Source organism: Procambarus clarkii, chromosome 56 (assembly GCF_040958095.1).
Source record: "Procambarus clarkii isolate CNS0578487 chromosome 56, FALCON_Pclarkii_2.0, whole genome shotgun sequence".
NCBI lineage: Eukaryota > Metazoa > Arthropoda > Malacostraca > Decapoda > Cambaridae > Procambarus > Procambarus clarkii.
Window position 1 is genome coordinate 15,275,810 of NC_091205.1, and position 24,146 is coordinate 15,299,955.

General features: G+C 38.1%; 2 protein-coding genes across 2 annotated transcripts in view; one reads left to right on the forward strand and one right to left on the reverse strand.

The window, feature by feature from the left end:
• Window positions 1-3,179, reverse strand: part of LOC123770679 (mast cell protease 1A) — a 9,341-nt gene extending 6,162 nt beyond the window's left edge. Inside the window, exons 1-3 of the mRNA XM_069305753.1 lie at window positions 3,168-3,179; window positions 1,815-1,931; window positions 12-189 (exon numbers count right to left, since the gene is read on the reverse strand). Coding sequence (XP_069161854.1) covers window positions 12-189; window positions 1,815-1,884 — 248 coding nt within the window. The 5' untranslated portion in view covers window positions 1,885-1,931; window positions 3,168-3,179. The remainder of the gene's footprint in view (window positions 1-11; window positions 190-1,814; window positions 1,932-3,167) is intronic.
• A 5,035-nt stretch (window positions 3,180-8,214) lies between these two features.
• On the forward strand, window positions 8,215-23,220 carry LOC123770678 (vesicular integral-membrane protein VIP36). Its single transcript, XM_045762760.2, has 7 exons — window positions 8,215-8,409; window positions 11,065-11,269; window positions 14,192-14,300; window positions 16,883-17,048; window positions 19,800-19,966; window positions 20,493-20,553; window positions 22,400-23,220. The coding sequence occupies exons 1-7, from the start codon at window positions 8,295-8,297 to the stop codon at window positions 22,549-22,551; spliced, it is 975 nt and encodes a 324-aa protein (XP_045618716.1). The 5' UTR covers window positions 8,215-8,294; the 3' UTR covers window positions 22,552-23,220.
• The last annotated feature ends 926 nt before the right edge of the window (window positions 23,221-24,146 follow it).

Genomic DNA, 24,146 nt, shown 5'->3' on the forward strand with positions numbered 1-24,146 from the left:
GTCTCTCTTACCCTGTGAGGCAGTGGGCCGCAGTGAGGACAAAGTCTCTGGTGATGAGGCAACCGCCACAGCCTAAGGACTGCCCATTGGATTTGATGTGAATGAAGATCAGCCAGGGGTACTCTTGGGGTCTGGCTTGAGTCCCACCCACTATCCGGGGCTGCGATATCTGAGCCACTCCGCAGCCATCTGGTGGGTGGGCCAGGACCAGGCAGGGTGTGAGAGACAGGGAGTAATGGGCTTAAAGTCTAGGGCGAAGGTGGTTAGGCTAAATATTCATGCAGTAGAATGGAAATACGCAAGACATCACGGAGTACTTTTGCAATAGGAAATAAACAATCACAGTGAAAGGAGAAATCTCGGATTACCAGTTGGGTTCAACTAGGGTCAATTCTGGGGCCGATCCTATTCCTTATGCATGAGAATGACCTACCAGAGGAGAGGGAGGGGAACAGATACCTCCATCTCAGTGTTCACTGATAATGCAAAAATTTATGATGAAGATAAATATAATGGAATACTGCATGAAACTACAAGGGGATCCAGAAAATGAAACCCGGAATTATCGATTGTGAGTCAAATACGAACCCTGCACTACCGGGGCGCTAATATGAAAATTGCCTGTAGAAATCTGAACGAAGAGTCGTTCATAATCTTATACATCGTTTGTCAGACCAGTTCTGGAATATGCAGCACCAGCGTGGAATCCTTATCTCATTAAACACAAAACGAAACTGGAAGAAAGTTTAGAGGTATGCCACCAGACTAGTCCCAGAACTGAGAGTTATGAGGTATTTATTTATCTATTTACTAGGTACGAGGAAAGATTACAAATATTAAACCTCACGTCACTGGAAGAGAGAAGAAACAGGTGAGACATGATTACTATATACAAAATAGAGGAATAGAGCAGACAGGGACAGAGTATTTAGCAGGAGGGTAGCACACAAACAAATGACACATTGAAACTACGTACCCAAATAAAACACAGAGATATACAAAAAAAAAATCAGTGTCAGAGCAATGAACAATTTTAATGCACTAAGAAGGGAAGTGGTGGAGGCAGACTCCACATACAGCTCTAAATGGAGATAAGACAGCGCCCACACCTGTAGTTGATGGAGTTGAGAGACGGGACCCAAGAGCCGTGACTCACTCCCCGCAAATACAACTAGATAGGTTCAACTAGGTAAGCACGTACATTATTTATAGTTCAAGTAAATTTATTGAACTAATATAATACATTTCATAGGGACTGAGTGCCTTAGGCTACTATTAAGCTTAGATTAATACTATATCGTCTTTCACAAATAATCCTTCACAGAACATGTCATCTCTCTATCATAATTATTACATTAAATAATTGCATTTGTAATTAATAAAAGTAATTATCAAAAGAAGGTGCCAAAAACATATGTAATTAGCTTAGCCATAATTATACTGTACATAACTATTACAGTAACGTAAATTCGTTACATTAAAATTAAATTCAGCTACATCCCAGTGCAAAGTTTTATACCTTATAAACCTGTCTACCATACCAGTTTCACGCACCAATATTATTTGACATGACACATTAAAAATGTTCTTATTTCTACATTTACTTATCAACTAACATTTTAGAATACATATAATTATCTAATGTTGATTACGAAGCATCCTACATAGTTTACATTCCTTTACTTGTTCAGACATCAGACCACCGTATTGCCAGTAAAATTTATTTCCTAATCTTAATCTCATATACACTGAGAGCTGGATCCCAAGAGCTAAATCTCCTCTCATCGCAAGTACAACTATAGGTGAGTACTCACCACAGAAGGGGCGGACGATATATCTAGGATAGGCTCGCTTGTCAGGAAATTTGGCGTAGTTCGTTGTCATGTTGCTGCTCTGTGTAGAATTGTTGACTTCTGTGTCCTCAGCGTTGCCTGTGTGACACCAAATAATAGAATATTAAGCCCTCATGGAGACAAACTCTAGGCCAGGGCCATAAAAAAATAAGGAGAGCGAGAGATGCGTATACGCACACAAGCACACACACATGCACACAACACAGCACTCACCTGTGGTCTCGTTCTACCTACCTATGCAGGCTACGCTTTTCTGATTCAGCGACCATGTCTGCCATATCTGAAGAATTTACCAATTACGATAATCAAATACAAAATAATTAGTTAATATCTTGCACATTGTGTGACCGTGATTGTGATTGTGTGACACAGTACCCATACTCGTCCTGTGAGCGGTCGTGGTTCAGCCTATTAGAGACCAACCATGAGAGTCACGCCCCCAACACCCATACAGGTTACAGAAGTACGTATACGGGCTCACGAGCTGAACAAACATCTGCTTAGCTATAAACAAATTGCAACATTGGTGAACTAGTTACATAGTTAACATATGTTAACGTATGTTAACATATGTTAACTATGTAACTAGTTCACCAATGTTGCAATTTGTTTATAGCTAAGCAGATGTTTGTTCAGCTCGTGAGCCCGTATACGTACTTCTGTAACCTGTATGGGTGTTGGGGGCGTGACTCTCATGGTTGGTCTCTAATAGGCTGAACCACGACCGCTCACAGGACGAGTATGGGTGTATAGTGAATGAAATAAACGAAACTCACGTCTACATTAGAATCTATGTATGTATAAGTCGACCTCCATACTTACCACACTCCATATATTCACCACTTTGACAGTGAAAACATTATTTCTTATGTGTCTGACTCGCTTGGGCCCTCAATTTCCACTTCTGTCTCAATATTCGCGTAAACAGAGGCTTAAGAAAAAATAATTTGTATTTAAAAATATACAACAAAATTTACATGATACATTGGTTGCTTATTTGTTAAATAAATATGCATATTTAATAAAGCCATATAGTACGAAAAAAATTTCGGGCATACCAGTCAACTTAATTCTGGAAGGCTTTATTATGACCACCATAATAGGTTATTGACCAATTATCTAGTATACTTTCTTCCTGAATATGATTCATAACTAAAGTCAACACTGTGTATGTATCGCCTAGAAGTGGGTGGTGTTGCGTGGAGTTCACTTCGTCGACTGCCGCTGGTTGCACGTTGTTGCTGTTTTAGATTCAGCTACTGGGAACAAAAATTCCAAGTAGCACGGGCTATGGTGAGCCTGTAGTGGACTTACCCGGCACAGGAGCGGGGCTGTAACTGATGCGCTGGTTGCATGGAGCCGGCTCTTATATACTAAAGATAATGTTGCCATTTCTGTTAAATTTTAGCCAAATATCCCCAGTTTGCTAACTGTAGGTAGTAACTAAGTGAATGTAACCTTCCACCGCTGCCCACTGGATGGGGGCGGTGTACAGGACAAACATATCAATTATGACACTAGCTCTCCACATATGTCAGTTGCTTAATTTAGAAACTGTACTTGTGGTCGATCACGATCCCATTGATGATGTGACGACGTATACTGAATTTTGTAACTAGCTCATCAAGATTGTAACTTGCGTAGCTAAATGAATTGTGGGGTCCAGTCCCTGAGCCCATTATGTGCCTCTGTAACCCTTTCCAGTAACACAGGATGGGTATAGGGTGCATAATAAATGAACTAAACTAAACTAACATTGCTGTTCCTAGAATGCTTGTAGTATTGATTAAAATAATGGTGAGAATGGTGGACGGTAGCAATAGTGTAGGTATTATTTAGTACCATTATAATTACAATCTCGTTTGTCCCATAATTATTTCGTGATACCGAGCTCCAACTTACTATAGTATCACCTTACTGATAAACACATTTCCACTACTCTCTTGAGTATTTGGCACTCCGCACCATCTATATATGCCCTAACCTGACCTCTCACCCATAGGTCAACCTTCAAAATACTCATGTATGTTTATTTTCCTTTTCAGAGAACATAGTATATTTTTTCATGCATTATTGGGCTTTCTCATTATATCTAATATAATATACAAATCTATTTTATAAAAACTATTGTCTGATTATTTTCCTTTTCAGAGAACATAGCATATTGCTGTCCATTTTCAGCTTTCTCATTACATCTGATAAAATTATATACAACTCTATTTTCAATTTAACCTGTCTTCAGGGACAGGTTAAATTACTTATGTGTATAGTCTGGATCCCCTGGAGGTTATGGATTCAAAACCACTTTGTAAATAGTGCTATTATCTACTCTCTATCCTTAGTTAGGGTAGGTTAAGGTTTGGTTAGATTATGTGTCATTACGTTTGATTATGTTAATAATGTGTATTACTGACAAAAATGCTAAATGTGAAATTCAAAACTATTTGAATGTACCCGAGAATTTCACTTACAGAAAACCAAATTCTTTAGACCATTTAAAAGAAAATGTGTTCAGCATACACTTTATTGTTTAAACCAACGACTTGTAATACAATGAAGTTATAACTTGATAATATTCTTTGTTTAGTACAAGAGTTCACTTGGCATTGTACATGTAGACAATTAATGGAACCGTAATATGCCTTCAATCACAAATATCTAGATAACTATCCATGGTAGTTTGGCGTGGAGTTTGGTGCCTCATGGTACTGCATTTGCTCTGAGAACGGGCTAAATCACGACTTTTGTTCGAACCACAATGCTGTAAATACTTCACCCACGTACTACAGATACAAATAATTGCCAACAAAACCTAAATACCTAACCTAACCTAACCTAAACAATGCCAAAATAAGCACAGCATGATAATATATAATAATATTAGTTCATATTTGAGAAAATTCCTGTCTTGAATGAACAGCATGTTAAAATTGATGAATGCGTCTTTGGGGTCAATCGCTGGATGGAATGGACTTGGTCTGAAGACGGGTTGCTTTGTTTATGAGGACGGGCTGGATGTGACAATGTGCACTGAATTTTGTCACTAGCTCGAAACAGTGTGTTTGCCTGAAACGTTGTGTTATCAGAAACTTTATGTGTTGCCAGGAACGTTGTGTTTTGCTATAAACGTTGTATTGCTAGAGACTGTGTTGTTAGAAACGCTGTTATCCGAAACGTTAGGTGTTATCCGTAACTCAAGTGAACACAGAGACCAGGGACAAAGAAAACTCTGGGAAGCACAGAAATAACTGCCTCTTAAAACTAGTTGGGGTCGTCGAGTTATGCTGTACGTAACCAATTAGGAAACAGCATGCATATGTTTACTAAACACTGTGACATACTTTCCGGACATGAACCAGTCATCACAAGTGTTTCCAAATTACTCGTCGTCTTCCACTCAGCTGCGACCTGAGCACCATTATGTGTTCCATAACGCCCTTGATAAGAGCAGACGAATCATTTGTGTCCAGCGCCTGTCAACACACACACCTGCACCAGGCATAACAATGGCACATACACCTGGCGCAAGGAAATATACGTGCCTGTTCACAGTCCTCTTGATCACGAGGGTCGTAAGTCTGCTGGTGTGTCATGCGATGTTAAGTAGATCAGTCATGGTGGGGATATGAGGGCTCCAGCTTGACTGGGTGTTGTGGTCACGGTGTCACCTGGCCACTGCCAAGTCTCCACGTGTAAGCCTACGTCGTTCTATTATTCATAGTTTAATCTATATATTTTTGTTTACCAATGTCTCATAACTCTAGTTAATTTATGCTATATGTTACATGTAACTCATAGACTAAACTGTAAGTTCAAATTTAGTTTAGTTAGAAAAGGGTTACAAAGGCACATAATAGGCTCAGGGACTCAAACCCACAATTCATTTAGCTAAGCAAGTTACAATTTTGATGAGCTAGTTACAAAATTCAATATACATCGTCACATCAACAATGGGCTCGAGACCGTGATGGATAGATTACAATCACTTAGTTACTACCTACAGTTAGCAAACTGGAGATAATTGGCCAAGACTTCTGGCAGCAGATTATTTTGAATTAAATATTTACTCATCTCTGGAACATTTGTTATAGAATTGTCTCTAAATTCACGTATCTTTTCGCACTCCATCACAGTGACAGAGGGTGTGCGAATAATTTTGTTGACACTTTACATTTGGTCAGGTCTACATCAGTAGATAATGAGAATTCCCAGAGATACTTGTAACCAAGTCTAAGCCGAACAGTAGTAACATCTGCCCGAAACGTGCGTATTAGTTGCTTTAGGCATTGTATGTACTAGTTCTATCTATAAATCCAACATTATGTTTGTAACTCATCTTGTATGTATGTACTTTTACCTAAATAAACATTTGATGTGATTTGATTTGATCCAGAAATCTGCTGATTTTATTGGATGATCCATAGATGTGTGGCTCTTGCATGACAGTACGATGATAGATGGAATTCAGCTGGTGTCGATCTCACTTTGCCTCAGATCTACAAGATTTTGTTGAAGTTCTTGGTTGAAAACAAATATAAATTTATTTATGTTTGATATAAGTAAATTTATATTTAACTATATTTAGATAAGTATTTTCATTATTGTATGGAAGTTTATGATGATGATAATTACATAATAACGCAAATAATAGTAAGGTAGATATTTTAGAAAATGCAAATCTCGAACTGCAACTACATGTGTGTTAATGGCATTGTGATTTTATGAACTGGGAATTATGAGGTCAACGAATTAAGTAACCAAATGTGACCAGTAAAGTAACCAGTTGTTACAGTGTACGTATTGCTTTTAGTCATGTATATTTCAGAGTTCCTGTGTTAGTGGCTTTACATGACTGTAAGAACACCAATGTTGCGTACTCTCACAGATCCAATGTACCTTCTTGTAAATAAATAAATAAATAAATAAATAAATTCCCTATTTTCAATGATTTTAGACCAAATGGCCTGTGATACCTGAAACTTTGTATATATTTTACCCTATTGTTTGATACTAAACTATGCTGTGAGATGGGGATGTTATAGGTGAACCCAATTCCGGAACTTCTCATATACCACTCTAAGTCTTCTCACGAAATCACTCGAAGTCTTCGAAGATTGGACTCTTCATTGACCTGAGAAAGGCCTTTGATACTGTTAACCATAACTATCTCTTACTTAAACTCCACCAGTATGGAATCTGAGGCTTTGCCCTGAACTATATTCAATCCTATCTTAGTGATAGACATCAATATGTAGCCATCAATGATATAACCTCTCCCACTCTACCGTTAACCGTAGGAGTGCCGCAGGGCAGCATCCTAGGACCTCTCCTATTTCTGATATACATCAATGATTTGCCTAATTAAATAAAATGTTTATTCGGGTAAAAGTACATACATAGATGAGTTACAAACATAATGTTGGATTTATATATAGAGCAAGTACATACAATACCTAAAGCCACTAGTACGCAAAGCGTTTCAGGCATGTCTCTAACATTCTTAAACCTATATTATTTATTGAAGATGCTACCCCATCTACTCAGACCCCAACCCATACATACTAAATAATGTTGCAAATAACGAATTAAAAAAGTCCACTTATGAATGTCAACTAACAAGTTCACACTAAACATAGAAAAGACCTACTACATCTTATTTTGAAACAGATAAACAAATGCAATTCAGCTTCAGATACTGTTAACATCAGCAATAAAAACGGTGGAAAGTTCCTTGGCCTATACACAGACAAGAGACTCAACTTCAGCACCCACATACAACACATACCCAAGAAAAACTAAAAAACGGTAGGTATAGTTTCTAAAATCAGATATTTTGTTCCAAACTCTGCTCTCCTCTCATTATATTACGCGCTAATATATCCTTATCCTACATACGGTGTCTGTGCATGGGATTCAGCCACTGCAAACTACCTCAAGTCCATCATCACCCAGCAAAAATCTGCTAACAATAACAAACTCTGTTTTCAGACAACACTCAGCTTCCCTTGTTTACATCCCTAAACATACTAAACATAAACTCACTTCACACATTCTCTTGTGCCATTTATATTTACAAAACCCTGTACTTAAATGCAAATCCTGATCTGAAATTCTTCCTTGGCAGATGTAATAGAACCCATAATCACCACGCCAGAAATAAATGTATATTTGATATCCCCAGAGTTAAACTAAATCTGTTTCAAACTAAATGATTTTACTTTAAGCAAGGATTAAATACCACAACAGCGTTTAAAAAGTTTAGTCCAATGAGTGTATGGCGTAATAAAGGAATACACACGAAGCCAAACATAGTGGAATAAGGTGAGATAATGGAGGGTGAGGCGAGGGGTGGATAGTTCATACTTGGCGGGGGTGAGAGTGGTGTAGGTGGCGCGGCGTCAACACCCAGCTAGGGCCAGTCGTGGGGACCTGCTACTGGACATGGGGCTCCTCAGGTCTGCCCTCTTTATCTCCTTCTTCTCCTTCATCTACACAGAAGAATGGAACACCCACGAGTACATGATCCGGGAGCACTCGTTAGTGAAGCCTTACCAAGGTGAGCATCCAACCAGACTACTCCGGGGGTCCCAGCAACTACTGTTATTGAGGGTCAGGTCACCTGTGGTATAGGGGTACCCAGGCTTGCACACGGGAGTTTTGGGTTGCCGGGGAAATATTTTGGCCGGCAGGGCATGTGGAAGGCAGTATATTATGAGTATTTATGGGACTCTTGGGTGGGGGGGATGGGGCTGTGTGAGGGGTGGTTGTCTGGTGATGTGGCGAGGCGTGAGTGGGGGGGTCACTGAGCACTTGTGGCTAGGCCTAACCTGGGTAGATAATGTTTGCCAGTATGTTAATTGTTCATGTTTGTCACTACCTGTATAATTAAATGTTCTTGGACTGTATTTGTTAGATAATTTTCCTGAATATTGTCAGCTGACAAAGGTGAGATATACATTATGATTGAATTAATTATAATTGGGAGCAAAGTTTTAATAAGCTATGCCTTTAAGAATAGATAGTTAAGAACCATTAAGTCTGGCTAATAACTGAATGAGTGACAATGCTGACAGCCTTGCTGTTGACCAGGGGGGAAAATTACATAAACTGCAATGTTAAGAACATGGATTATGTAATATATGGAAGGGCCTGAAATTTAATCACCCAGGAAATCAGATCAGTCAAAAGAAAACTAGCTCAAAATATAAAAGAACAACCAAAAAGATTTCTATGCCACTACACTATAAGAATTAAAACCAAAACAAGACTTGGTAGGACCCTGAAAAGATGAGATCTTATTACTTTACATCAGTGTTCACACTTAAGTTTAGACATCCTGTTACCCACACAAATGTTTGAAGTTGGTGAAGAGAACGAATTAAAGAATATTCCCATAGCATGTGGTTTAATCAGGAAAAGCATTGACAAAATGAAAGATTCAAAAGCCCAGGTGAGGATCAAATTCAATCCAGTTATTAAGGAACTGGCAGATGAACTATGCCTAGCATTGAAACTTCTTTTCTGGAAAATTGCTGAACCAAGGTATAATTCTCATATATTGGAAACTTACAAATATCACTTATTTAAGAAATGGCACGAGCTCAGCAGAAAACTGCTGTCCAATCATTTTGACCTCGTACCTGCAAGCTAATGGAGAGAATCCTAAGGGAGGTAATCATTCATCATCTCACTGTGAACAGTCTTAGTAAAATCAACGCAACCTTGTTTGATTAAAAAATAAATCCTGCATTACAAACCTCACATTTTTTGGAAATGGTAATCAGGTATTCAGACAAAGAACTTTCAATAAATGTAGTATACATGGACTTTGCTAAATTGTAAGCACATGAAATAAATAGTAGAATTCTACAATGAATGAAAAGTGGTTAAAACAAAGCTAGCCAAGGATCATCCTAAATGGAAATGAATGTGGCTGGAGAAATATGGTGAATGGGATACTGCAAGGTTCCATATTGGGGCCATATCCCCTTTTTGTCATATACTGGGTACATTAATGACAGGGATGAGAATACAGGTATTACAAACCACATTGTCATATTTGCAGACGATACTAAGATTTATAGTAAAGTAGGAAATGACAATGCTATTGAGGTATTATAAGAGATCCAACCACTTGTGAAGTTTATGTAGAAGACTGTCAAATGCTTTTTAATATTGAAAATTGCAAGACCCTGCATGTGGGTCATAACATTGCGCACCACCAGTCCAGCAACGAGGAGGCCTGGGTGAGGACCGGGCCACGGGGATGCTAAGGAATGACAAAACACCCAACCTGGCAGAACAAACCAGCCACACTAAGGCTGCTCACTGGTCTTCCACCACCACTACTGCTCACCATGGTTTTACTCTGTGGCAGAGATCGCTACCTGTAATCCTGCCACCGCTGTGATTTCTGCCATAGACATCTCCAGCTGCTCTTTAAACTGCTTCATCTACCACGTCTACTGCATGGTCTACTGCATGCATCCTGCTGCCCTGCCGACTCGACTACATTACCTGCAAAATGTGGGAGCTTCAGCTTGTCCTGTTGACTCTCCATCACTGTTAGGGCAATGTAGCTCCTCATTGCCCTGACCAGTTTGGCTAGCTGCCATCATGCTTCTCCCTGTCTTTGTCACTGCTGCACTGCATAACATCCTTTCCTCCTACATCACCTCTTGTGGTCCTGGTGCACGAGCTATTCCACATGCTGCCTGCATCTTGGCACTGAATTGAACTGTGTTTATACTGTCTTTACTATCACGAAAACGAATGTAACAATAAAAGTTACAATTTAATAATTTTCCTTGCATCATGTACACTGGGGGCAGTCATTTGGTTGGTAAAAATATAAGCACTGTATACAACAGTAAATAGGCATACAGTATAAATAAATTACAAATAAAATATTAGCACAAACAAATGGCCCTTTATTCACTAAACTGCCAGCCATTTTTTTTTTAATTGATCAACAATTATTGTGATTATAGTAAAATACAGTATATTAATGTCCATCTTGCTATATGGCTACTTTTCTCAGATTTTTCATTTACAGTGTTTGCAAAAAAAATAAGTTCTGTTATTAAGAGAATTAGTAACCCCAATTGTTTGCTATTGCAAGCTTTCTTTACCATGTAAATTTAGCACTTTTAGCTCCCTTTGAATATGCATTACATATAGTATTTGATTAAAATGACATTTGTAATTTCAGGTTTGGGAACTTCAATTCCATATTGGGATTTTCTTGGAAGCACCATTGTGACCAACAATTACATTAGACTAACAGCAGATGTGCAAAGTTTGCGTGGAGCAATATGGAATAAAGTGCAGTGTTATTTACGTAATTGGGAAATGCACATTCAATTTAAAGTTCACGGCCATGGAAAGGACTTGTTTGGTGATGGCTTTGCCTTCTGGTAAGTTGAATTTAGTAGTTTTACTAGAAATATTAATGTTACGGCCCTATTGGGTCGCAACAGGTTCTTTCTCTGATGTTAATAGAGTTTGGGTATCCGGCCCCAAGCTAGTAGTGGCTTTCAAGGGGTGCGTTCCGTAACGCAAGTAAATTAAAGGGGAAGGGATAAAACTGCACTTAAACTTATATATATTATTAAACCACCACCATAAATAAATATATAAACCGTCACACACGGTTACTATGACTACACGTATGTACAATCACTTGTCTTCCTCTGAAGACTCTGGACGTTCACGGTGCTCAAGACGAGTGGTCCTGGTTCTCTTGTGGCCTCACGTTGAATCCTTTGATTCTCTCGAGTCTACCCTGGCCACAGGCCCGCCAAATCACAGTTTCACTGGGGGCACCGTCGTGGAGGCCTTCAACCACAAATCCAGCCTGTAGCTGGCAGGTTACAATCGGTTCCGCTGGTTAGGCCACTCCACGACCGATACTAGGGTTGCGAGCCCTAGGCAGGAGCCTCGTGTGATTCCACAGATCACTCTCCTCACCACAACACCCCAGTGGTTAGTCTTCTCCACCAGTCAGTCCCGGGTACGACAAATCCTCAACTGCCACGTCACAGGCAGGCTAACACAACAGTGTTCATCCGGGGAGTGACTCAACTTCTGCAGCTAATACTTGGAGAGACTTCGGCTGCCTTGGGTAGACTGATCCAACGTTCATTACAGCAGTCCCAGGTCGACTCTGTAATCAGACACGTCATCAGTAATAGTTACACTTACAGGCTTAGACACAAATGCCCACCTATCCACTCCATAGATGGTGTTGCTGTCTAAGCAGCACCTCACCAGAGGTCAGCAGCGGCTGTGTTATGAGCTGATCAGGACGGGAAACCAGCCCTCGTGGCTGGTATATACTGTCCTCACTAGATGGCGCCGTCCATTTGGAGGGGGTTTCGGGAGCTGACCCACAGATGGCGCGGTCGCCACTGTTCCGTGCTCGGACGCTGGGCTCAGGTCCGTAACAATTAATTTAAGAGGAAACGTTAAGGTTTACATTGTCAAAGATTTATGGTGCTTAGCTGTTTAGATTCTGTAGACTTTAGTCTGTCTTCCATTCTTTTGCCCTGTTTTTCAGCATGCTCTCTTAATTTTTTATTATCAAAAGAATGCATCAAACTGGGAAGACATTTTACTATATAGGTTTATTGTCAGAAATTTACACCATTTAATTTTCCCCTGTACCTCATTAATAAGGTATTCTTGGTAGTTACCCTATTTTAATCTTCCTGCCATATTTGTGATAATTTGAGAACTATTGTTTTACACTTAAACTTTAAATGTACTTGATCCTAAAACTTTACTTCCTGTTTAAACTGGGCTGTATATTCTCCTTGAGACCATTTTTGAAGTTAATAATACAAAAAATCTCAATTTAGCATGTTATTGCTAAAGAAGTTTATAAGAAAAGTTGATCCATGCACCTTTGCATTTCAAAATACTGTACCTACTACACTTGGTATGTGTGTTGTTTTTAGTACAGTATTTTCAAAGTAGCCTATTCTTCCCGATGGATTTCATCCAATGTGGCTTGCAAGAACTCTTGTTCTTATTCTGCCCGAAACGCTTTGCGTAATAGTGGCTTTAGGCAATGTATGTACTAGCTCTATCTATAAAGCCAACAAACTTTGTAAAATCTCTATGTATGTACCTTTACCTAAATAAAAATTATTATTATTATTATTATTGTTGAGAGCTTTACCCAAGAATCTCCTGATTATGCAGGAGCAAAAACTAAAGTCTGTAGATTTTCTTGGCAATGATCACATGTGAGAAATATGAAACTAAGGTCATGAAGACAAATTTAGATGCTCTGGAAGATGAAAACTGGTGCCACACAACTACTTAGGTTACCCAAATGTTGTCACAGGATAAATCTATTGCCTATTTGGCTGCCTTGCTGGGTGTCAGGACCAGGGAGTGTGGGATGGGGGTGTTCGCAGCAGCGTGGACAAACATTTATAGCAGGAGTCCTTTGCAGTTAACCTGGAAAACTCCCCTGGGAATGAGTTGCTGCTAGGCCTCTTTTAAATATCAGTTACAGTAGTTAAATTAAAAAAATAGAAGGCAGCACTCCAGTTGTCCACAGAAGTAAACAAAGAAAGGAGTGAAATATTGAGGCTAAAGTACGAATCTGTTTTCAGTGAACCCCTGAACACATTGAACATCAATGGTCTTCATGAATTCTTTATGAATGCAACACCAACATCGAACCATATATCAGATGTCACTCTAACCCCACTGGACTTTGAAGTAGCCATAGACAGCATGTTCATACACTCTGCACCAGGCCTGGACCCCTGTAATTCTATATTCATCAAGACTATCAAAAAAACACAATCTCAGGCCCCTAAACATCTTTTGGAGAAGTAGCCTAGAAGGTGCTGGTGTTATCCCCAACATACTTGAAACAGCAGAGACTGTAGTAGCAATATTTTAACCAGAATAGGGGTATGTTTTGGGGCACTTACCTTTCTGGTTACCCGACCCGGTCGATGGCAGACATAGAATGCTTCCAACCACACAGGGGTTTCTATAGGCCAGTGCTCCTCATGCCTCTCCGAGGGGGGCCAGGTTCTGGCTTGTGGTCCCTGGTAGGCCTAGAACTCCGTGTGCATTGACTGATGCCAGGGTCATTCGTATCAGCTCTGTTAGCTCCAGGAAGCCTCTGGGTCTCACCCAGAAGCTAGCGTTTCATTACATTCAACGCTGGTTTGTGTGTTTTATTACAATGCAGAATTTTCTTCATTTAATTCCGTATGTATATTACTGTTGCTTGTTATTACATCCAAGCCTTAGTTTGTTGTCTAACACTATTTTAGAGTAAATAGCTTTGCTAACCGTAATACGCTCTGCAGGTACGTGAAAGAACCCATGCAGGAGGGTGATGTGTTTGGTAGCAAGGACTTCTTCACCGGGTTAGCAGTAATCATGGACACCTACAGTAATCATAACGGACCACACAATGTATGTTACTGTATTTAATCCCTATAAATTTAGTACAGTATTAAAATTCATGTTTATAGGAAGTGGATGATAAACCTTTTTTTGTTTGTGCATAAAATATATGTTTAGATTTTAGTCATAATTGTTGATAAAAGTTCATAACATTAAGGGTTATATATAAACATAATAATTCTTTACAACACTCAAATTCAAAACGAGTAAAAAAATTTATTTGTATCGATAAAAACTGTATTAGGTTTTCACATTACCCTTGTATAATTTTTTTTCTTTTTAGCTTTTGCATAGTTACTATTCATGTAACCTAACATCAATTTGACTTGAAACTTAAATAAATTACGTATGATTAAAAAGGTATGGTTCAATTTGATATAGGGCTGATATAACCCAAAAACAACTCGCCCCCTTCTCTGTTTTTCCTCAACTTTGGGACTGTGCAGATTATAAAATAATTATTGTATGTGACATACTTTAGCCATGATGAAGGTGAGAAGTTGAGCACTTTATGAGCAGTGAGTGTGCATGCGCCCGGAGACACTAGCCCCAGCTGCCTAATGGGGCACCAGTTGCTGCGAATATATTTTTTCATAATTATTTAAATGTTCTTTTTTTTTAATTTGAGGAATTTATATAGTTAAATGTATTGAACATCGTTATGCTCAAAATATGGTGCTCATATCTAGTGAAACGTATATTTTATATTCTTAGATGAATACAACAGTGTGTTTGCTGTTATTACTTTCATTATATATAAATACAGTACTGTATCTACATTTTTTGTGCGCCATAATGAACCACAAACATCGTGTGAGGAGAGTTTATATATAAAAGACAAGAATTCAAGGTTAGCCTAGTACTCGACAGCTGTGTGGCTGGAACTGCCGTGAATACATATTTACATGATTATTTCAACATCAGGGGTTTTTTTTTTTTCTTTTTAGTATAATATTAGTCAATATTGTGTAATTTTAGGAATTTAAATGTGTTGAACATCATTACACTCAAAATATGGTGCTCATATATAGACGTTTATTTTATATTTAGATGAATAAGTGTTTTTGCTGTTATTACACTACAGTATATGCATATATTATATATGTCTTATCTATATTTTTATAAACCAAAATGAACCACTGATTAATTCTGGTGTGTGTGGTGATGAAATCATAGCACAGTATAGAGGTACACGTTTCAACCAGCTGACTCCAAGCAGCCAACATTACCTGATTGAGCAAAATACCCAGATATACACTTCACACATCACAATTATTACTTTGAACCGTGCTATCATATTCCAGACACCAAATCATGACTATGAATCACTTTCCACAAGATTACTTTCTAAGGGAGCATGAGGTCATGTTGCATGATGTGTAGATTCACAAACCTCTGCTGTGTGTTGTGAATTTCTGCCTCCTGACATTCTGGGGGCCCTGACAGCTGAGTTGACAGCGCTTTGGATTCGTAGTCCTGAGGTTCTGTGTTCTATCCCTAGTGGAGGCGGAAACAAATGGGCAGTTTCTTTCACCCTAATGCCTTTGTTCACCTAGTAATAAATAGGTATCTGGGAGTTAGACAGCTGCTATGGGCTGCTTCCTTTGGGGGGGGGTGTAACAAAACCGGCCTGGTCGAAGACTGGGCCGCAGGGATGCTAAGCCCCGAAATCATCTCCAGATAACCTCCTGCTGTGACCATCATAATTAGCATTGTATTCACTAATATCTGAACCTTGTACGTAATTATTTTTACACTCAGGATCATCTTTGACACTATCAGTGCAAAATAATTGCAGTTATTTTATTCATTATTAAATGGTGGTGTGGCCCCGACTTGTGCAGCTGTGCTGAGAGCTGCAGCTGCATGTGCAAGGCTTGGTTGCTCTGACTTTATTAAGGCTCGCTGCCAGGAGGGATGCCGATTTTATTTTTTTTCCAAGATGGCATCTGTTTACTGGAGTCCTGAGGAACCGGATGTGAGCCTTAGTGTACCCCCATGGGAGTTTTGAATCTTATGATCTACAGCATTAACATTCATCATGTCAAGTGGCGCACCACCACGCCCCATAATATGTGCAGTGCAGTGGTTAACTTTTGATAGATCCCGATTAACTCATTGTAATGAGCTGAAAGCTATAACAATTGTAAGATCGTAAGACTGTGGCTCTCTGAAAGTCTGTTTTTCATTAGTTTTATTGTAGCTTGCCCCCGTGAACTGAAATGCTCACTACTATAGTTATATATGAAATGGAGAGGGAGGGAGGGGCAGTAAGAAGGATATGTGGAGGTTTAGAAAAGATAGTAAATCAAGTGACACTGTATTCACAGTGACACAACACTGTACAGTATTGTCGAAGAAAACCGTTAAGGAAATGATGCCCCTTACATTAATTTTCACCTTGTATAACGTATTTATGTAAAAAATTATAAAAAATACATATCTCTTGTCTAATTGCTACAGAATGTTTGAAAAGTAATTGTCTTGCATAGTCCTAATCAATTTTTTTTAGTAACAGTAGAGTGCTTGTTAAAATGTCTAAATATTAGCATTTAAATCATGCATTATCTTTTGATATTTGTCTCCAACAGCATGGTCATCCCTACATCTCGGCCATGATCAACAATGGCACTCTCCACTACGACCATGACCGTGATGGCACTCACACCCAGTTGTCATCAGGTTGCGTTTCCAAGTTTAGGAATCTGGAGCATGATACATACGTTTCCATCAAGTATGTCCACGACACATTAACAGGTGGGGAAACTACCGTGTACATATTTTAGCGAGGTTGCTTTCAAGCTAGATCACTCGGTTGTAATCTAAGGGCAAGATCTTACTGTCCTATGGTTATGCTAACTTCTTCTAAAATTTCTCATTGGGTCTTTGGGTTGCTGCTGCTTGCTGGTGCATTATTTTACTGTCGGGTTGCAACCCTTTCAGAGCCTCATTTTGGCACGGTGTGGTGGTAACACTGGAACCCTTGTATTTACAGGTGGTTATAGCTCCTCTGGTTTTCTGTACCTCGGATTTTGTTGAAGTGCAAACCGAAATCTCACATGGATGCTGTGTCAGTTACTAGGAGTCAGCTTCAGTTTCCCTTTTTTGGGCTGAAAGTCCTAAGAGTCTTAGGTCTTGTTTTGCATGCAGAGACTTGGTGTGTAGTAGCTGTCATTTACCATACATCTTCTGTTCACATCACTGCATCCTGTGCGAGTGTTATTGTACCATTATTTTAAGTAGGTTTGCTTTTAATGAGTTTCCTTTTAGAGCAACAGTGTGATATAGCTCATAAATCAAGCCGAGTATACTATACTGTTATATGAAAGGTACTGTTGAGCAATACACTGTTATTTCTGTTCTCTCCCTTAACTTCCATTCCTCTGTGTCTTCTCTGTGCATGGTGATACTTTTTCCTGGCATGTATTAACCAAATATTCACCTAGTGTTGCTTGCGGGGGTTGAAATCTAGCTCTTTCGGCCCAGATAGCTGAAAGAGATGTGGCTACATTGCACCACCCAGATGTTGTGCAGGATGAGTAGAGTATAAATGGTCATATCTCATTATGGACAGGAATGATCAAGTCAAAGAGTTCAGAATAATGTCAGATAGCCTAATGTTTAGAGAGCTACAATAAAACAAATGTAGCAGTGGTCGGGAAAAGGGATAGGAGTGGATAGTGAGAACCTTCAAAATAAGGGATGCCACATTAATGATACAGTACTCTTCAAAACACTGTGTTCTTATGGAATACTGTTCCTTAATCACATCTCATTTAATGACAGGCAAAGTACCAGAGCTATATAATATACAGGGTTCCTTTAGTGTTTACTTAGAATGTCACACATTTAAACTAATGATGGGATGATTAATTGGAATTAGCATCGAGATTCTAAGGAATCTCACATTTTTCAGTAATTGAAATTGGTATCGTAATGAAGACCAAATTAATAATTTCTCGAGTCTTAAAATTCTAACATTTAATGACAAAATTAATTAATTCTTATTTTCTCATGTTTTGTAGATTAAGAATTAATTTTTGAGTAAACAGGAATTAGCTATGCTTTACTTGAGTTAGTGTTACATTATTAACTTTATTTCAAATAAAATTACAATTTTATTTTATTGTTTATTACACAAATAAAGCATGTATACCCACAAAACATACCATCATACATGATGGTATGTTTTCTCCTTTATAATTCTTCTAGAAGATTAAGCTGCATTTGCCAGTTGTTTTCTATTCTTAAATCCACACTATTACACTATTATTACATTTACTATGCTCATAATGTAAATCATAAAATTTTCAAACTAAAGTACAAAATTTTTCTAGAAAATAAGTATCCAATTACAGTGTACATTTTAAAAGAATCAGAATCAATAATCACATTGGAATCAAGAATTTTTAATGGAACTGTTCCACTTAATCTTAAAAATCTTAATCGTTAGAAATTTTAGTACCGTCTTATTACTAATTTAAACTAAAAGAATTGCCTCAAAGCACTGGAATTGTATTCCTTGGAAGGAAGAAGTGAAAAATGCCATCATTTACACAGAAAGCACTGGAAGATCAGGTTCCAAACCTTCACAATAAAATTACTACACACTATCGTGAGAGATGGAAGTAAGTGCAGAATAAAAAAATGATAAGTAGGGGTGCCATAAGAACAATTAAAGAGAACTGTGTGAACATCAGAATTCCACTAATCTTTAACCTCCTTCCAACAAACATAAGATATATTGCTGGAAGAAAGGTAGAAACATGAAAAAAATATCTTGGTATATTACCGAGTTACTAAATCATCCAGATTGTGATAGTTTAGTTGGTCTGCAAGCGTCGAGTTGGGCAGGAAAATTTGAAAAATTAAATCAATCATAGGTCTCTCTAGTATGACCTAGTAGAAACATTTTAAAATTTCCCAGCAGCGCTTTCTGCTGGGAAAGCACTTTCACATATTGCTGACCTATTTTGACTGCAATAGATCCTAACTTTGGGCAGGTGGGATCTTGTTGGGGAAAAAATGCTAGTCTCAGAAAAGCATTTTTCAAAAGGTGTTTTTCACTTAAACTAGAGCCAAGTTTTTCTGTTTAGTTAATATCAAATTGTTTATGAATGGCAACAAACACACTAATGCCATTGGCTTCTGTGTTGAGTAATATGATGTATTCTTAATAAAAACAAATAAAGGTAACTTTTTAGCATTACAAAATTTTCAATCTGGGCACAGCCATTTTTAATTTAAAGTAATATCCTTATTTCTTCCATTTCCTGTGTACATTGAAAACAGTTCATCTGATTTATTATGTTTAAGTAATTGTAGGGTCGATGATGCAATAAACATGCTTTTTTGTATACCCATTGCAGGATTTTTTTTTTTATACCATAGCATAACAAAAATTTATCCAGGGTAATTTTTAATCATTTTTAGAATGTTTAATATTCCTTCATTATTCTATTTTAATTACCTCTACCAATTCTAGCATTTTACTTCATCTTGTTTCAGTGTCAACTGATATAGACAACAGGCAAATATTCAAGGAATGTTTTACTGTGGCCGGGGTTAAGCTGCCCTTGGGATATTTTCTTGGCGTGTCTGCTGCTACAGGTGATCTCAGTGACGCACATGACATCATTTCCCTCAAGATGTATGATCTGTCAACCCCAGATGATGTAAGTAGAACCCACACAAGTGTATTTTGACATTGTTGTATATATCTATAAAATGTTCATGGGTTTGTATATTGTACTGTGGAATTATTTATGAAGCTGTATTTAATGAAAATATATACTTTGTAATTAATGTCATGGGGTGTGCCTGGGATACGTGGAATGGAGAGAGCAGTCTTCCCCAGGAAGGGCCAACGTGGAGAGCACCGTGTGCCTTTGGGGATTGTTGATGTGGAGAGGGCAGTGTGTCTAGAACGGCACTCCAAAGAATCTTATCAATTAAATTTGTTATTTTTACATATAGATTTTGGAGTAGAAATACTCAACTTGTTTAATGATCTTTTTCTAAATGTTAGGTTCGCCTTTAATTCTTGATAAAGTTTGTAGTTATATTTTTAAACATCAAGGTACTGTATGTTATATCTTCATAGAGTAATTGGGGCAAATGTATGCAGTATTTGAGACATCTGCAATATTGTAAAATTTATATGGTTCTTCTAATGTTAGTGTAATATTTTGTGCTTTGTAGGACATACTTGAGGACCGAGTAAACATAATGCCTTCTGCTTCGTTTTTTGAGCCTCCCCGAGGTAAGTAATGTACAGCATTTCAGTTAAGTAATGAATGGAGTTAAGTTACATTGAGGAAGAAAGCAAGTTTTTTTTTTTTTTTAAACCTTCGAAGATGCCTCATGTAAATTATGTTGATTTTCCTTGAATTTGGGGTCATTATCTTTTAAGTATTGGTCATTTATTGTTCAAATAGCATGGTGCAAAGCAAGAGCAAAAAAAAATTTGATCTAAAAATGGTTTTCCCACAAATACATTTATTCTGGGGGAAAAGCCCTTGTGGTTCTCTGAAGCTATACACAGTGCCGAGATGGTTACCATCTACTCGGTCACATCAGCCACAGTTCTAAGAGGCCTACTGGGGACTGGAGCCAGAACCGGCCCCCTCACAGAGGCACAGGCTGCGGTAACATTTATTTTCACCACTTCACTGGGGAACGTAACCAACAAGTCAGCAAGTCAAACTACTATGGGACTCAAAAAAGACCTAAAGTCTCAAAACCAGCCAAAAACTCTCCCAACTATATAAACAAACTATAGAATTCTCTCGGAATTAGTGCGAGCTTTTATTTCCCCCACTTACTTGAGTGGAACCGGAATGTATCCCACTGCAAACCAGGTCCCCATACTCTGTTCTAGCGCAGATGTAAAAGTTACCAGGTTGCCTCTCTCCCGTACTGGCTCCGGTGTCCTGTTATTCAGGTAAGTGGTGTGGTTCTTCACTAAGAATCAGTGATGAGCAGAGTTGCCACAGGCACAATCAAGAGAACACTGTCTGAACATCAGAGAGCCACGGTTAATCAACGTACTCACAGCATGTATAAGAAATATTGCTGGAACAAACGTGGACATCAGGAGAAAACTGAATAGTTTTCATCAAGAAGTGCTGAACCAGCTGGGCTGTGGTGAATATGTGGGCCTGTGGGCTGCTGCAAGCAACAGCCTGTTGGACCAAGCTTTCACAAGTCAAGCCTGGCCCCAGGCCAGGCTTAGGGAGTAAGCAAACTCTCAAAATCCCATCCAGGTACAATCTAAGTGGTTTGCCCTTGGCATCTTTACCTTACAATAAGTGTAACATGTATGCTTCCACACCATGATTTCACTGAACCTGCTCTGATCTTCCCTAGTATTGTGTCCTTCTTGCCTTATAATTTTATCTTTTTACCATTATCTGTTCTTCCCCACCTATTCTTCAGCTTCTTCCTCGACCCATCGTCGTCTTGATGCTCTGCACCATACTGTTATGCTGCGGTTCTGGTGCCTTTCATTCATCCCCTATCCAGATCTTGTATATTACAGGAGTGTTGTGATCATTGCTGCTTTCACTACCTTGCATGGTTCCTACAACATCCTCACTCTTGCTTAAGCCATACTTTGATGGTTACCCCTCAAGAGGACCCTGATCCCTTTTACCACCTTCCTTTTCCTGTAAGGATATCTTGCTTGCAAGATTCCCTCTTGGTGCACATTTCCAGTATACTTTATCTGCAATTGTCGGGACCTTGCCCCCCATGGATGGTCCCACTTGCATAGTTTTGCAAGGCCTTGACCTACATTGTGAAGGCTTGGACTCTTCCTGCTCTTATGAAATGCTTTTTCTTTGGACACTTCTTAGCACTTGCTATTAACAGATGGGTTCAAAGTATGCAGTTCTTCTTGGCTACTCCATTGCCTTTCCTGACCCAACCATGTGTGCTGCCTACCCCCAGAGTCTCATTGCAATTATTTTACATGTATGTAATTGCATTTTAAAGCCATTGCCTTCTTTGTATACATTTTCTAGATAGGATACATTCGTAAGAACTTAAGAACAATTTAAAATATTTTCATACATAAGAAAATATATCTTGATTACTGTTCTTTACAGACCATGTTGAGGATCCTAAGCCATCATCTCTGTCAACTGGGAAGCAGATATTTCTTCTAATTTTAGGCGTCATTACCATCTGTGGGTGTGTTTTCATAGGTGGTTTATTCTACACTAAGCAGAAGGAGCAGCAACGCAAAAGGTTTTACTAAATGAATTCTAACATGAATTACTACGATTTTGTTTTAAATTTTATGACTGGATGTGAAGTACTATACAGGATCTTACTTTACATTAACTTCGCTTTATATAAAGTTTTGTGAAGTATTTTGTATGTGGATCAATTTTGGTATGTTAACATCTTAAAACTTAGGGTGTGGGCTGATTTATGTGAATTAAGGCCATAAATATGCTGCAGTTCATAGTAAAGCATTTGTTAGCATTTGTACAGTACTGTATATGTATTATACAATGTGCATAAGCATGAGTAGTAAAATAAGCAGGTGTGTGCATTGTTGCAGCCAAAACCTACAGAAATGGTACACTCGCCATGCATTTTATACCTTCGGAGTAAATTCTGTATATTATTCTTTAGGCAGTGTGGTGTTGCCACCGTCCACTGATGGTACACGAGAGATCTAACCAGGGATCATACAAGTCTGTGATGAATATACCAAGTATTAAGCAAATATTTTTGTTTAAAAAAAATATTTATCAATATAGCTGATGCTTTCTCTTTGGGAGCTTGATTTTTTTTTTAAGAAAGCTATGTGCAATTTCAGAAAAAAAGGTTAATGGGTAAAAAAAAAACTGCTAAGATTGCACACTTAATGTGGTATTGTTGCTTTATAAAACACCAAAAAGCATTCTTCATAATCCTACTCATAGCTTTATAATTATATTTCTTGAACATTAAGTGGCTATACCTGTATAGTAATAGAAGTGTCTATTCTTTATATTTGGCTAAATCTTCATGTAACTTCATAAATTACTTTTTTATTATGTGATGTCTTAAAAGTTGCATTTTGCAGTGAATATCTTGATTTTCACATACAATGTATGTGTGTGGCTTGTAGAGTTGTGTAAAGTTTTTAATGTAAATAAGGAACTTTAAAATGCGTTCAGTTAAATGCAATCCTATTTGCTTTGATCTTAAGAGCCTGGAAAGTTGAAGAATATAGTAAACAGTAATACAATTTGGGAAGTAAAGGTTACAATGTTCAAAGCTCAGTAATGCTTTTAACAAACTATGATACAGTATGTGCATATGAAAGTTTTGTACAACTTAATTAAACCTGAAATGAAAATATATATTCAGGTGGTTTTATCTCAATTTACCATTATATTATAAAATTAGAGTAATAACAAGAATTCTTTAAATATTCTTTTAAGTTTGATTTAAATTCCGAACACTTCTTCCGAGGTTATTTTACTTTAGAGAATCGTCTGCCTTACTTTCATTACAGTACCTTGTATGTGGCAAGCTTGGTGTACACGTAGCACGATGTTTGCAGCGGTACTGGCTTAGTGCTCTCTCATCGTAATTACCTTAGTTACTTAACAATCCCTCGCTTAATAGTGGTGGGAGATACACTCTGAGGAGCAGCCATCTTCTCTGGGAAACATTATCAAAAGGATAATTCAACATTAGTCGTATCCAGCAATTTTGCTAAAGGGAATTCTCATAATTGTAGTACAGTAATTTTGTTATACATTTTTTCTATCTGATTTTTAATCTTTGCACAAAAGTAGCCCAAAAATAGATTGTACATTTGCTGGCTAATTATCCATTGTAACGATATATAAT

Coding starts and splice junctions, on each gene's coding strand:
- LOC123770678 (XM_045762760.2), top strand. CDS start 8,295: ATGGGGCTCCTCAGGTCTGCCCTCTTTATCTCCTTCTTCTCCTTCATC. Junction 11,270..14,191: donor GGTGATGGCTTTGCCTTCTG/GTAAGTTGAATT, acceptor TACGCTCTGCAG/GTACGTGAAAGAACCCATGC. Junction 20,554..22,399: donor GTTTTTTGAGCCTCCCCGAG/GTAAGTAATGTA, acceptor TGTTCTTTACAG/ACCATGTTGAGGATCCTAAG.